This window comes from Blennius ocellaris (assembly GCF_963422515.1).
Source record: "Blennius ocellaris genome assembly, chromosome: 2".
Taxonomy (NCBI): domain Eukaryota; kingdom Metazoa; phylum Chordata; class Actinopteri; order Blenniiformes; family Blenniidae; genus Blennius; species Blennius ocellaris.
This window is the reverse complement of record NC_137651.1, coordinates 5,476,555-5,492,451: the sequence shown is the minus strand read 5'-3', so window position 1 is coordinate 5,492,451 and position 15,897 is coordinate 5,476,555. Positions and strand designations below refer to the sequence as shown.

The 15,897-nt window shown below is 39.9% G+C and overlaps 1 protein-coding gene across 1 annotated transcript; it reads left to right on the top strand.

Annotated features, from left to right (window-relative positions):
• Positions 1–6,396: 6,396 nt before the first annotated feature.
• aipl1 (aryl hydrocarbon receptor interacting protein-like 1) lies at positions 6,397–13,639 on the top strand (the record flags this gene model as incomplete). The annotated part of the gene is made up of 6 exons (XM_080504296.1): positions 6,397–6,501; positions 8,458–8,637; positions 11,739–11,927; positions 12,220–12,396; positions 13,157–13,298; positions 13,440–13,639. The coding sequence occupies 6 exons, from the start codon at positions 6,397–6,399 to the stop codon at positions 13,637–13,639; spliced, it is 993 nt and encodes a 330-aa protein (XP_080360422.1).
• Positions 13,640–15,897: the final 2,258 nt, after the last annotated feature.

Sequence of the window (15,897 nt, the reverse complement as noted above, 5' to 3'; positions counted from 1 at the left end):
CCAGTGAGGTTATGATTCACAGTGTTGCCTTCCACTGTGTCCACACACACACACACACACACACACACACACACACACACACACACACACACACACACACACACACACACACACACACACACACACACACGCGCAGGATGATGGATGTCATGTGACGCGGTACCTTGACCCAGACTGTGTCTTGTGTTCATCATCATCAGAAGTAGCTGAATCCTTCATTTAAGATTAAAGTGGAGCTGCTTTCTCTATTCTACTAATTTGGAAACAAGCTGAGAAAAATCCAAATAGATGGATATTTTACTTAATTGAATATGTGACATCAAATACAAAACACTGTGCTGTTGTTTTTCGTGAAAATGAATCATTTAAATAATGTGAGCCAATCTTTTTAAATTCATCCACTCAACAAAAAACAATCTTATCTTTATTGTGTTTCATTTGGTATTTCAAAACATCAAATAGTATGATACCCATAAGCCATCAGCGTTCAGAAGTGCCACAGACAAACAGAATGTAGATAAACAAAGAAGGGGGAGATATTGAAGTATTAGTGGAAGTTTGACGACAAACAATCTATCAAACACACACTCCAGTGTTTCATGTAAAAATAAATTAGCAAGTAGAACAATCTTGCTTGATCAACAGAAATAAATTGTAAAAAAAAAAATGGCCTGGTTCTTTGAAAGTATATCTAGTAGAATTGTTTTATTTTTTATCGTCCTTTAAGTAAATTCATATTTGAAGATTATTGAGTGCACATATAAAATCCAGTAGATAGTGTATGAATGTGGTTGACAGCTTCTCTATATATGGAAAGGTCATATACTCTTATAAACAAGAACGACCCTGTCGGTCAGACGTGGGCAACGCATTTTTTAAAGGACTCCCATAAAAAAGTGAGACTGTTCTGGAGGCTGGAACTATTAGTTTCCTGCTGTTATGACCAATATAAATACACCACTTCAAAAAACAACAACAAAAAAAACAGCTTGCTGAGTGGTTTAATGAGCTACTGTTGACGCTCTGCATCACTCTCATATTCACCTTTGAGTTCAGTCTCATGAGCATGTCCACATTTTGGTAACAACTTTATATTTTTGTTTGATTGTTTGTTTTAGAATTGCTTTACTTTAAGCTGGACTCAGAGGAAAAATAGCAATTCCAGATCTCCTCCAAAAGTTAATGTTATTTTCCGGCCTAATATCTATCTGACGTGAGATTTTCTCCAAAATCCGTGCAGTACTTTTGACGTAATCTTGCTCATACACACACACACACACACACACACACACACACACACACACACACACACACATTATTACATATTACGTCCCTGGTGGATGTGATAATAAATAAGAGTGACAATACCCAGTTCTGCTCTAGAGGTCATAAGGATTCAGACATGTGAATCTACAGAAGAAGCAACTACAAAGATAACCCTCCTGTCATTAAAAAAAAAGAAGCTAGAAGCCAGTCCAACCTGCCAGAGGATAAACACTCTCTAAACAACAAAGTGGATTATTTAGCACTATGAAGAACTATCTGACGTATCGTGTGCAACTGCTGTGTTTGTGGCTTGCAGCTCTTTGTCGGGACTTCTTCACAAGAGCCAAATGATCCTGTCAACATTTTACATCTAAGCTGTCTTTATTTCACAACTTTAATAATAGGCTCATAGAAGAAAACAGCTATTATTATGTAATTCTATTCATGTCTGTGTGTTGTGCGTGAAGTGGTGAAGTCAGAACGCAGCCAGCGGCGTCTGTCCAGTCGTGTGGATCCAGCCTGACGTCTGTCCTGAGTCCAGTAAGAAGAAAGAGCAGTGAAATACTAGAGAGGCTGATATTTGCTAAATTGAAAGTGACAAATCTCTGACATGTTACCAAAATCGCTCAACACTGCCACCGAGTGCACACGAGTTCTTTCACATTAATGTTACAAACCACTCGTTGAAGGGTCCCGCCCATGGCGGCTGGTGATACATTTTGATTTTAGCCAGTGTTAACTTAATTTAAATAGAATGTGTCTATGAACCACATTACAACAATCTTGCCTTTTTTTTTTTTTAGATTGTTTAGTTTACTCTCTGAGTTTAGGGAAAACAAACAGTATATCAGGTATATTTTCCAACAACATATCAATTCATCTTCAAAAGCATTTTCAAAATGCTTTGGAAAAAAAAAACTTTGAAAGAAGAAGTGAAAAATAAATACCTCTTTAGACTTTCTGAAATTGTGGACCACGGCTAACCACAATCTAATGTTTCACTCAGTATAGTTCAGAAGTAGCATGTTGACGTTGGTGCAGTACATTTCCTTCAGATGGTCACGGACATCCAAAACAAGGTCTAAACGTCAATGCTTCACATTTGCAGTGATTATTTTTCTCAGTTGATCGTGACTTGTATTTGCAGACATCCTTCATCAGAACCATTCACGAAGAAATTATTGCGTCTTTATGGTCGCATGCACTTTAGATTTTAAAAGTAGAAGCACTTTGAAGAAAATTAACCTTGGCTATAAATGTTGATTATAAGAAAAGTTATATTCATAATTTGTGTCGTCTGTTCCCCATTTATATCAAGGTAAAGTAGTAATTATAGAGCAGGGCTTGTCAGTGTGTGGGAGGATGAGCATCACTTCACTTCACTGGCTCCACATCAGCAGTCATCAGCTTTGGTTTTATACCATGCTGGCATTTTCACTTGAGACCTCATGTTTTTAAACTATGACCTCAAACAGGTATCGGGATCAATTAACAAAAAAACCTAACTTTTAACCATTGGCATAACTGTCACATTGATGCCTTTGCAATAAAGCTTATTTCATTATTTTTAATTTATATCCATTACTCTCTAAATTAATTCAGTGTTAATAAAAATGTATGCTTTGTCAAATTGGAAAAAAAAAGAATCCCCCTGATTTTTCCTGTGATTACACACTTCTCTCTTGAGGCTCTCCACAGTAGGCCTGCACGCCCCACACTTTGAAAACCACTGCTGCCGATTCAAAGATAAGAACTTCTTCATTGACAGAGTATTTCCGTGTATCAAACACAGTGGAAATGAATGAGTGTTGTCTTCTAAACCTGCTGACTGACTCCTCCGAGCCGTTCATCTTCTTTTTGCATCTGCTCGGTCAGCTCTGTGCGTCAGCCATGGAGGTAAAAGAGACGTTCTTCCCTCTCCCTGTCTGTCCCTCCTTGTCTGCTTCTTTTTGAGTCTCTCTCTCTCTCTCTCTCTCTCTCTCTCTCTCTCTCTCTCTCTCTCTCTCTCTCTCTCTCTCTCTCTCTCTCTCGCTCACCTTCTTTGTGCCTCTTTCCCACAGCAGAGGCACAAAAGGTTTACACATCCATAAACATTATGCTATGTGCGTATATGCTGTGCGTCATGGAAGGATCCCTCCCCTGTGTGTTATGTATATGAATGAAAGGCTTTTACACGGGGCATGGCTCCTCCCCAGGAAATCCATGACTGAACTTTCCAGAAATAGAGTATTACTTGCTTAAAGTGGAACTACAGCATCAGCGGTAGCTTTCCAGAAGGACTTAACACGATTGAGACTCTGGCCCCTGCGTCCTCGTTGGCAGGACTTCCAGTTGTTCGACCTATTGTGTCAAAGATGTGCATGTGTTTGTTTCAGCAGACGGACTCATCAAATTTAACACGGTACACACACACACACACACATGCAAATGCAAATGCACCTGGGCACACACAGGCAGATCACCATAGATAGGTGTAGGAGGCATGACGCAAAAAAGAAATGAGTCACTCTTACATAAAAGCGTAACAACGCACGCCGCTGTCACGGCATTGTCTCTCCGGCAGGTCAGATAAATTGCGACTCCACTTATCCTGTATGAAAGGACCAGAGGTGACGACAGTGATGACATCAAATCACCTCGACCCCTCCGAGATTTGCTTTCCGGCTCATAATCGAAGAAGGAGATGAATAACCCCATTTTAAACCAGAAGATATTATGATGTAAAATGCTGTAACTATAGCAACACAAATCTGTCATCCAAGAAATACCCCACCACCACCACCACCATATGCCCATGTTAGATTTTCAGTGTTTCAGTGTCCAAACTGAAGTGGCTGCGAAACATTGATATGTCTTCATAGATTGTTTCACTTTCAACAGTTTTACAACGGTAAATACTAGTTTCATCCTTCTCATATTATATATTTACCACCTTTTCTTGTCAAAAGCCATACTGGGAAATGTTTAATTAGAAATCCAGTCAATGTTATCTTTCTTCCTGAGGCAACCTGCTCAAATACCTTAAATATTTTCACCCTATTTTGGCAAGTGTTTTTCCTCTAAAATATGAAGTTCGGATCCATCCAGTACTTAGGTGAAAGGATAAGATAACAGCAAAGCAGGAATGTGCACACAGCTGAATTTGAGAGGCCTCAAAACATCACTATTTACGTGCCTATATACCAGTACTTTATTACCTTTCATCACATAAAGCAGCTGAAGCTTTGAAAGAATGGGAGTGCTTTATTCCACCTCGGAGCATTTAAAGTCAGGCCTAATATGATCAAGAGCAGGATCTGATCTCCCTGCTATGTCAAACTCTTCCACAAGAGGGTAGGGAACCTGCTTTTCCTTGGCGGGCTGCCAAGCACACACTGAACGGTTGCCCAATCCTGTTTGTTACGTCAGTGTGTGTGTGTGTGTGTGGTGGTGGTGGTGGAGGGGTTGGTGAACCTGTATATTCACGCACAAATCAAAAATCTAGTTGACATTGCTTGATAGAAAATGAGACAGCAAGCTTGGCTGATTCATGCTGGAACACTGTTGCATGTTGTCCCTCGGAGGAAAGACAAAGCTGTAGAGTTATATAATCGTGTGCAATGCCAAAGTGCAGTTATGGGGTTTTCTATTTGTACAATTAGTACGGAATAAGGCATTAACACTGGGTAATGTTTGAGAATAATTGCCCCCTCAAAGTGCTTGCAGACTTTGTCAGCAAACACAACAGGGGCCTTGGATTACACACTCACACACACTCACACAAACACACACTGCTCAGATGGGAGACAGATGTTTACTAGACCAGGTCAAGGAGTCCATACAGTAATTGTCTGCTGCACCATTTCTCAGTATTCTCTGTGTTTCTCAGATCACCACATGCACACAAATCCAGGAAATTTCCTCTGGAATGGAAACCACTTCCTCACAGATTTGTGCTTCTTTTCTTGTTTTCATTTCACCTTGTGCACGCACGTACACACAGCTCTTCTGTTTTTGTGGTATGTTCTTGAACATTGGTTTGAAACCTGTGGCTCGTGGGCCAAACTTAGTCAGTAAGGCCTTGTCCACATGAGCCAAAATGATCTTTTTTCTCCCCAGGATTCTCCCAAAAAATTAAATTCCATCCACACGTCACTATGAACACGGCTAAGCAGGAGGCTTCTGGGCATGTAGTACATATGACAGGCCTTCAAAGACTAATTAGGGGTGCTGTGACTCATCAAATACAACAAAAACGCAAAAGAAGACACGGAACACAGAAATTTAGAAGTAGACTCCTGCTCATAGACTTCTATATGACTCTGAGTTATATATGTCTTCATGCCAGCAGGAAGATCCGAAAAGTAGCTGTTGTTCCTGATCTGTCCACTGGGGGTCGCTGTTAAGTTCTATAGAGAAAAAAACGATCAAACTGAGACCCAAAACTAAAAGTGCGGAGGGGATCAGAATGGCGGCAGTGAAAATGAGCAAGTTCAGTGACAGAGACGTCGTACCAAATCCACAGGATGTTGACTTTGTCAAATACTGTGTCCTGAGACGTGATGTGTATTTAACAACATGATTCACAGCGACAATGTTGGGATGGAGGAATTGAGATTGCAAATTTTGTGCAAAAGAAAATGCAATAAATAGGAATAATTTCTGGACTGTAATTCTTTGAACTGTAGGTATTAATAAGCTATGATGGAATCATGCTTTCCTTATGAGCCAATGTAGGCCTTATTGCTGTATATTTTATAACATATGTGTTTTGTATTGTTTCTTTAAATGGACTTGTAACTTGGTGCTGCTGCAATCTTGGCCAGGGATGTGGGTTCTAAGCTATAATTAGTTTTGATTGTACATCCATTTTTTCTCGGTCGGCCTCTGGGTTCTTCTCTGCTTTCTGGAAGTTTCCAGGAAAGGTGTTGATGGTCAGTTGTACCACCTGAGTCAGGGATGTAACATAAGAGACCTCAGAGACATGAGGGACGGGAGGAGAAGTTTCTAATCTCATTATCTCCGCCTTCCCTAATCCTCCACAATCATCCACACACTTTTTACATGCGTGTGGCCCCCCCATGCATCACAGACTTGTTCATAAAATACATGTTCTGAATTACATTTTGATCAGGTTTGACAGAATAAGACATGTCAGATATGCAGGATGCGATGCTGCTGGGAACGGAGGGAATAAAGAAAACCATCCTGCATGGAGGCACCGGGGATATTCCTAAATTCATCACTGGGGCAAAGGTACTGTACGCCTCCTTCATTTACACATTCACACATTTACACACGGTGGTATGCCAAGAAAGAACAATGTGAAAATTATTAATGAGACATTCTGGAGTAAAACCGTTTTATCACTATTTTCTGATTGTATTTTATTTTTATGAATTAAGAGCAAAATAAGAGGAAAAAACACAATTGAAGGGTTATTGGATGACCCACTTCTCAGACTTTCCACATAAACACAACTGAGACTGCTGAATACAATTTAATAAAGTAGAATTATGCTTCCACATCATTTGTCTTTCGTTACTAGTTTGATTTGTTAGAATACATTTGTCCAGAGGCGAAGGATGAAATATTGCTTACTAAATAAAGGAATTATGTCTAGATGCTTAATAAGTGATACGTATTGAGTTGATCTAATTATACCTCAAAAGGACATTTAGACATTTCTATTACAGTGATCATGGTGTGTTCACTAACTGAACGAGTATACTAAAAACTTTACATCGTGCCTAAGACTTGCAGTGCTTCGTGGGGAAGACTTCAACGTGTATGAAAGCATCATTTCCTGTTTCATTTACTGTAATGTGCTCAATTTAAAACTCCAGTGACTGAACCAGAGGCAGTGGAGAGACTGTAGTTTCCCGTGCCAGCCAGCAGAGGGCGATAGAAGACGTGCAGTTCATCAGTCTTAATCCACCGTAGATATGTAATCCACTACTCATAATAAATGTCAACCTCACAGAGACTATTGAAACAATACCTTTTGAAACTGAATGTGCATTATATTTTCCAACACTTGAAATTAAAAACTTGATGAGACATTGTTTATTCTGTAGTAGTCCAGCGCAATCATTACAATGTTCTTATGCATCTTGGCATCTAATCACTTAAAATATATACTTTTTACTGTTTCATTTTCAGACACTTTTATGTAAATTAAGTAACTTAAGTGTTTCTATCTGAGCCATTTGCAACAAAGTTTCATTCATGTGTGCTCTATCTATCTATCTATCTATCTATCTATCTATCTATCTATCTATCTATCTATCTATCTATCTATCCATATATATATATATATATATTTATATATATCTGTCTGTCTGTCTGTCTGTCTGTCTGTCTGTCTGTCTATCTATCTATCTATCTATCTATCTATCTATCTATCTATCTATCTATCTATCTGTACTAATATCACATTGAAGTCACTTTTACAGTAATATACACTTTTACATATGATGTTTCTTGTTATCTTTCCCATGTTCATTATTTTTATATAATGACCTTTTATCTATACTTCAAATTTTGTTTTTACTATAAACTTTAAAATGCTTTTTAACCCTGCTTTTACTGTAACAAGACAGTATGAATAAAATGTATTACATGTATAATTCAGTCATCACTAGTCAGCAGTGTGGCATCGTGACTTCATAAAATCTCTCAGTCTGGATTTGTTTGTATGGGTTAATATAAAAATGCATGAAAAGCTTCTTAAAGAATAAATGTTTTTTTTTGCCCAACAGGATGCACATGTTTCTTTTCTATTTCACTTTTCCTGGATATTATAAAACCAAGAAGCGTTGGCATGTGCTTCCTCTCTCTTTCTGTGGAGCACATGTGAAGCTTATGACATAAGATCTGAGTTAAGACTGATGTTAGCTGGATAAGCGTTCGCTTTCTTGTTGCATTCCATTTTCATCCTGAGAAATTCTTGCATCGGGGGTATTATCTTTTAAGTTTCTGGATAACATTTGATTTGGATCCTCATTCGCAGCATACAACCTCCCAATATAAAACGGACAAATTCGCAACAGACGCCATATTTCTACACTAAAATACTCCAGATGAGTGTTGGAGCCGTAACGTGGTAATTGGAAGAAAACAAATCCATCCGGGCCACAGGTCGTGACAGATGTGAGCACATTCTCTCATTAGACTCATGTGATCTTTATCTGTGTTTTTCCTTGTTTTTAGGTGACTTTCCACTTCCGCACTCAGCTGTGTGACGATGAACGCACCGTCATAGACGACAGCAAAGTGGTGGGGACGCCCATGGAGATTGTGATTGGCAACATGTTCAAGCTGGAGATCTGGGAGTGTCTGCTGGCCTCCATGAGGATCGGCGAGGTGGCCGAGTTCTGGTGTGACACCACTGTGAGTGCAAAACAAAACCCACCACAATGTTCAATTCCTTTGTTTTTGAGGCAAATTGGATGACATTTTTTTGGAAGTGTCCACATTCACTTTGTAAAGTCTGACTCTGTGCTTCAGACAGTCACACTACAGATGTGGACGTCAGAAATGCTGCTTCCAATCAGAGGAGGCACATCTCCCTTTCAAATGCACCGATTTACGACAAATAATCATGAAATGATGAAGGTTCACTGTTTGGTCAGTAACAAAATGATGCTTTGTAAGATGAGCACATTAAATATTATCTTATATCTAAGCATGAATCAAGTTTGTTTAAAAAAAAAATCTCTTGCAGACTTTTTTGTTTTTAAAGCATGGACTTCCTACTAATTCTTAATAAAATGTATTAATGCCCAGAGGGGAAATCCCTTCCTGAGTTAACCCATTGGCAGCGGCCACACAGGGCAGCACTCATGGGGGCCAAGGGTCTTGCTCAGGGACGGTGGAAGGAAACCCACCTGTACATGGGGAGAACATGCAAACCCCACAGGAAGGCCCCAGAACATATTTGAACCCACTGCGAGCTGCACTGCTGTCACAGCAGCTTACATTTTCACGAACCCAAGCTGGGGATTAAAACTACAAGCATGTGTTTAAATCAAGGTTGTGCATATTTTCAGTGATCATTTCAAATTGAAATCGCTCCCAGTTACAAAACCAATCTTACAATGCGACATGTACCAGGAGTTATACACCAACACTGTATAAATTGATTCGGTGTGCCTGCCTCTTTAAGAGGCAAGGCACAAAGATTGCTATCCCAGGCACACTTTATTTTTTTCCACTGTAAATTCTGCTGTAAATGCCTGTAAAATGATCGTAAAATTCAGTTTCAACTCAAAAAGTGAACAATTAAGCTCCATTTTTATTTCTGAGATTGCAGTTTGCAGCGATGTTAAGCTATGGGGCAATTTCATGAAAGCCATTTTTAATATTTTTCACCACACAAAAGATTGACAAAATAACATTCAAATGAAGTGTGCCATAACATTAAAAACACTAACAAATGCTGAGGTTTTAACAGCTTTGTGGAAGTAAACTGTCACAACAGAGCTTTTTTGTTGAACAGTCAAACCACACATCAAATTAAGTTTATATACTCCAATATTAAAGAGCAAACACACTGCCTCAGAATGTGTGCCTATCTTGCATGTGTATGTTATCAAAAACTCAGTGTTTGTGTGTGTGTGTGTGTGTGTGTGTGTGTGTGTGTGTGTGTGTGTGTGTGTGTGTGTGTGTGTGTGTGTGTGTGTGTGTGTGTGTGTGTGTGTGTGTGTGTGTGTGTGTGTGTGTGCATGGCACACTGTCAGAGACAGATGGGTTGAGGCACACTGTCATTAATCTGCAGCAGCCTCACTTTTCCCTAATCGGCTCTGACGACTGCTGAGTCAGCGCGACTGACTCTCCTCCACTCTGATTAGATTTGATGGGGCTTAGTGAATTTATTTCACCCTGAACAACACGGCGGCAACCCGCTCTCCACTGGAAATGTCCTGCACTATCACTGAGTCTTACGTTTTCAACATTTTCATTCAGATTTTATCCACTGAATGTTCCATTTTGGTCAACGTTTCATTACTTGACAGTCTGAGAGCCACGAAATGCCTGATCGCTGTCTAGAGTTATTCCAAAACATCACTACTTCCAATACAGCGTGAATTTTAATCAATCCTGAAGTTGAAATATCATCTATATTTTGTTCCTTTCATCAATTTAAGCAATATAACACAATTTCGATCCTATTTTATACTTCCACGTGGGATTAGTGATGTTTCTGTATGTTTTTTTTATTTCAATAAATTAAATAAATGTTGCACTTTGTGAAAACTGACAATGCTGAATAGTAAAATATTCAGCTGCTTCCTGTTCAATATCTCTATTAAAAATGAGATGTTCAATAGAAAAATGTGACTAATGTGACATGTCAGCTTATTATTAACAGAAGTAAAGTTACACCATAAAGAGAAAATGTAATATTGCTAAATGAAATCAGGATGGAGAAAAGTAAACGGACAATACAGTGAAATAGTTCATTCACCTCCAATAAGTATAAATATTTCAATATTTAGAAGAGATTTCTGTTTCAGCCTTTCTGGTCGTCTCCATAACCACAACCTTTGGTACTCTCAACAATTACAAAGGTTGGATTAGAAATAAAACACAGTTACAACATGAAAAACAAAAGTGGTTGCCCAATAACTGTAGCTGTTTTTAACAGCAGGTCGCATTAGGCTATGTGGGTAAATAACAAGGATGCCGTGGCCTCCGGGGGGCGCCAAAACATAGAGTGGGAAAATTGAACTTCAATATTATTATGATACCAAAAGTGATTACTAATAACAGTGATGCCGGTAACATGTTACTTAGTTACTTAGTTGGGCGATACTCTCATATGACATATCTCAGGCCGCTGGTTCTCTCTCTTCTGAACACACACACACACACACACACGCACACACACACACACACACACACACACACACACACACACACACAGAAAAATCCAAGCGACTTGCAAAATTATTTCTTATAAATAGTTTGCAAATATGTATTTTATACAGAATTTTCATCTAGTTATTGCCATTGTTATTGTAAATGTAGCTTAAGAATCTTTGTTGTGCGCAAACTTTGTGGTCATTTAAAGTGATTGATGTTCATTGTAATTACTATGATCATTGTTTATTTACTCATTTACACAATTCGTATTTATTTGCAATTTGTGAAGCGTGTAAATTGGAATACATGTTATCTTCTAAATCCAATACGATGGTTAAAAACAATGCTATTTAATTTATTTTTAATGTAAATTTCTGATGGGGGGGAAGGGGTAAATTTGGCACACCCAAATATCAATAGCGGGGCCACAATCTGTGTACAGTGGCACTGTGGGTTATATACTCTTCTCACTTCAGAGCATACACTTGGAGCTTCAGCTATTCTACCCACTCAAATAATTACAATCAAAATCATGCATTGGGATAATTAAAATGAATCTTTTTGTTTTGCATCCATTGCATACTGGTTGCACTCTATCCTCTTGGATTCCTCTCACTTCTCTCCAGCACACTGGTGTTTATCCGCTTGTGTCAAAGAGCATGCGACGCATCGCCGAGGGCAAAGACCCGGTCGACTGGCACATCCACACCTGCGGCATGGCCAACATGTTTGCCTACCACAGCCTGGGCTACGACGACCTTGACGAGCTGATGAAGGAGCCCAAGCCTCTCTACTTCGTCCTGGAGCTGCTCAAGGTGAGGAAGACGTGAAGCGAAAACTTCGCTGGCAAGCGGATTCCACCCACGAGCCAAAGTTTAGGAAGCACATCTGTTTCAGAGCGAGGCGAGTCTTATGTGTCAAGACAAGTCAGCGTAAAGAAATAAATCAATCTGTCATTTTTCTTTCTGACTGAGGATAGATAAATGTTGTGTTTAACAATCCTGGACATGTCAAGTCGATGGAGTGAATTCAGGTCCGGCTACAAAAGTGTTCTGTATAGTTAATTAATGTAAATCTGAAAACTGTGTGTGTGTGTGTGTGTGTCAGGTGCAGCAGCCCAGTGAGTACAACAGGGAGTCTTGGGCCCTGAGCGACGAGGAGCGGCTGAAGGCGGTTCCTGTGCTTCACGGCCAGGGGAACAAATTCTACAAGCAGGGCCGTTACCAGGAGGCCACCCTGAAGTACAAGGAGGCCATCATCTGCCTCAAGAATGTCCAGACAAAGGTGATTAGATCTACAATGTGAGGGTCAAGGAAGGTTTTAATTTTTGGAAGAAATCCTGATTTAGAAAAAAATTATTAATTAAGCGGAGGATAAAACTATTATGACATTAAAACTCATACTTTTAAAGAAGAATTGATTATAAGTGTAATGGAGCTACATTAAAATGGTAAACAAACGTTGAGCTTAATACAGGAGTTACAGTAGTTGCAAGCCTGATATAAAGACTTGCCAGATATTGATTGTTAAAAGCACCTCACAAGCAACTTTAGTTTAGTTTAGTTTAGTTTAGTTTAGTTTAGTTTAGTTTAGTTTAGTTTAGTTAAAAGAAACAAAAACAAACAAAACAATACAAGAACAAACAAGTCCAAACGTCTGAACGACACAAAGCAGATATAAGAAAAAAAAAACTACCGGTATGTAAACTGCTCCTTATCAAACAATACGTTTAACCTAATCATTTAACCTAACCATTAAAAACAAACAACAAACAAAATGACTATACAGGGTACTCTCACTCATTTCAGAGTTTTCTGTCATAACCAACACCATTAGTAATTGTTATTTTTACTTCATTTCTTTGTATTTTGCAAATATGCCGATTTAATCTTTTAATCTTGAATGTGATTTAAATTGTTTTCATGTCTTATCTTTATTGTTTAATAAATCGACACCTTTTACAGAAATGCACCACTCCATTAAGATGGTCCTAAATCTTAATGGAACGATTAAATCTTATCAAAGTTTCTGTTTCCCTCTTCAGGAGAAGTCATGGGACGTCCGGTGGATGAAGCTGGAGAAGATGGCCACCACGTTAACACTTAATTACTGCCAGTGTCTGCTCCGCATGGAGGAGTACTACGAGGTCATCGAGCACACCAGCGACATCGTCAATCACCACCCAGGTTTGTCACTGATACACTCTGCTGTGACGGATGGAGACATAGACACCACAAAGCTGAAAATCATTTGTTTGATGATTGGTGGGAAGATGGTTTGATGAGCGGGAAGACGTGAAGCTCATCTGTGTTGTTTTTGTCCTGCAGGTGTAGTGAAGGCCTTCTACCTGCGAGGAAAAGCCCACATGGAGGTGTGGAACGAGGCCGAGGCCCGGCAGGACTTCAGCAGGGTGCTGGACCTGGACCCCGGCATGAAGAAGGCCGTGAAAAAGGACCTGGCTGTGCTCAATATGCGCATGGAGGAGAAGAACCAAGAGGACAAGAGCAAGTATAAGGGCATGTTTTAATACTGAGATGGTGAAGCACAACTTTCTGTAATGAATTCTCCCCTTGAGCCACATGGTCGCCGCTCCACGTCCTGACCTACACAGACGGATTCTCCCGGGCGTGTGAAACACGCAATAAAACTGCAACTGCCTAATAAATTGGGAAATTGAATTAGCTATTCCCTTTCACACTGTCCTTCTCTTTCTTTGAGGTGACCACAATAAAACCTGATTTGAGAACTTTTCACTGTTAAAATCTCATTTATTTCACCCGGGTTACATTCAGATTGTTGTTGTTTTTTTTTTTACTGCACTCTATTATTTCTGCATTTGTGTTATATTACCACAGTTTGTCAAAATATTACTGGAAGCACAATGTCAGCAGACACACACATCTGTGTGTGTATCTGCCCTCTGATGTGCAGGCAGCCGGCCCAGGCTACCTCGATCAATAGGTCAATATATTCGGCTGGGATTGGCTCCAGCTCCCCGTGACTCTCAGGATAAAGTGGGTATAGAAGATAGATGGATCTGTTGGATTTTGTTTTTAAATGTTCCCATGGTTTAATTTCCTAAAAGATGCTTGCTGTCTCCCGGCTCAAGCGTCGGGCCCAAACAGTGACACACTGATGTTGACGACATGGAAAACATTACAGCAAGGTGACATTCTTGTCTAAATGTTCACTGATTGTGTCTTCTCTTTCTTTATGACCAGTGTGGTTCTTATTTAAACGCCTTTATTTATTTATTTATTTGTTTCTTTATTTATTTTCATCTTGAATAATGGATACATGGACAATAGAGATGGACAAAAGGATAACAAACTCCAAATAAGTGTCCCCCTGATTCAACATGGCCACTGTTGCATTTTCAGTGTTGACTAAATTAGTCAGTACATCGTTCCAAACAATTCAATGTCATTACTTTCACTCAGGGAATTGCAGATCCATTGCCCTTCCACAAGGTGGAGCTTTAGCCACAGCTATCCATCTGCATCAACCCAACTCGTGCCTCCAAGTCTCAGCAGTGTTTGCGTCTTCATCAGGGACTCATAAACACAAGCTGCGCTGCTTCTTCTTCTTCTTCTTCTTCTTCTTCTTCTTCTTCTTCTTCTTCTTCTTCTTCTTCTTCTTCTTCTTCTTCTTCTTCTTCTTCTTCTTCTTCTTCTTCTTCTTCTTCTTCTTCTTCTTCTTCTTCTTCTTCTTCTTCTTCTTCTTCGGACATCAGCAAGAAGCATGCCAAGAATAAGGGAATGGCAAAGCTTTGCCACCAGGAAAGAGAAGATTCCTCACTGATGTTGCTCAGAAACACCCAGTGCACCACATTACTGAACACTTGTATTGAAAAGAAAACGGAATGTAAGCTGAGCATGACATCACAGTGAGTGCTCGGTTTTCATTCAGGGAATCCCCATTCATCACGATGAGCGCTGCCCTCCACCCCCACCAACACCAGCACCATCTCGGGCCACGGTGGAGTGCAGCAGCCACCCTGGGAAATAAGGCTGAAGCTAATGCACCATCTAATGATGAGAGAGATCAATGAGAGCAGATCAAATAAAAAGGGAAACGACAGGGAGGATCACGATCAAACATCCAGCCATCCCACCGCAGCCACCAGAACATCCCTCTCTGAAGGCAAGACACTATATCCTCAGTGCGCATTTGGCACAAAATGCAGTTTATCTATAGAGGCTCTGCTTTTTAAATGCAGGTTAAAAAAGCCACACAACAATTACACAGCTCGATTTCCTCAGCGCCCGTTCGAGAATTGACTTGCACAGAGTTGATTTGCGATGTGGGACTGTGCCTCCGGAAAACATGAGACCACTGTGAATTCTGCATAGCAGCACATTCCGCCGCTGGCTCTCCTCCATGAACCTCTGGTGCTGATGTTGGGAGGAGGAGGAGGAGGAGGAGGAGGAGGAGGAGGAGGAGGAGGAGGAGGAGGAGGAGGAGGCGGGAGCCCAGCTTTGTCCTGCTCCAGCATGGGATGCGTCAAGTTACACGCAGAAACACAGAGTCAGAGAAGCCAAAATAAAAAAAAAATCTGGAAACGTCCGGCTGAAGTGTGCAATTTTAATATCAAACTAACACACACTGATTCCTCAAGGAGGTGTGGAGATAGTCTATTTAATCCATTCTGTGGCAACATGACTTCAAACATATTCTCTCAGAATAATACATTTGCCTTTATTCTTCCTATTGTGTTCTCACAATGCAATGAAAAATGTGTTTTCTCCTCCAACGGAAATATATTTCACTTCCATACAAATGTTT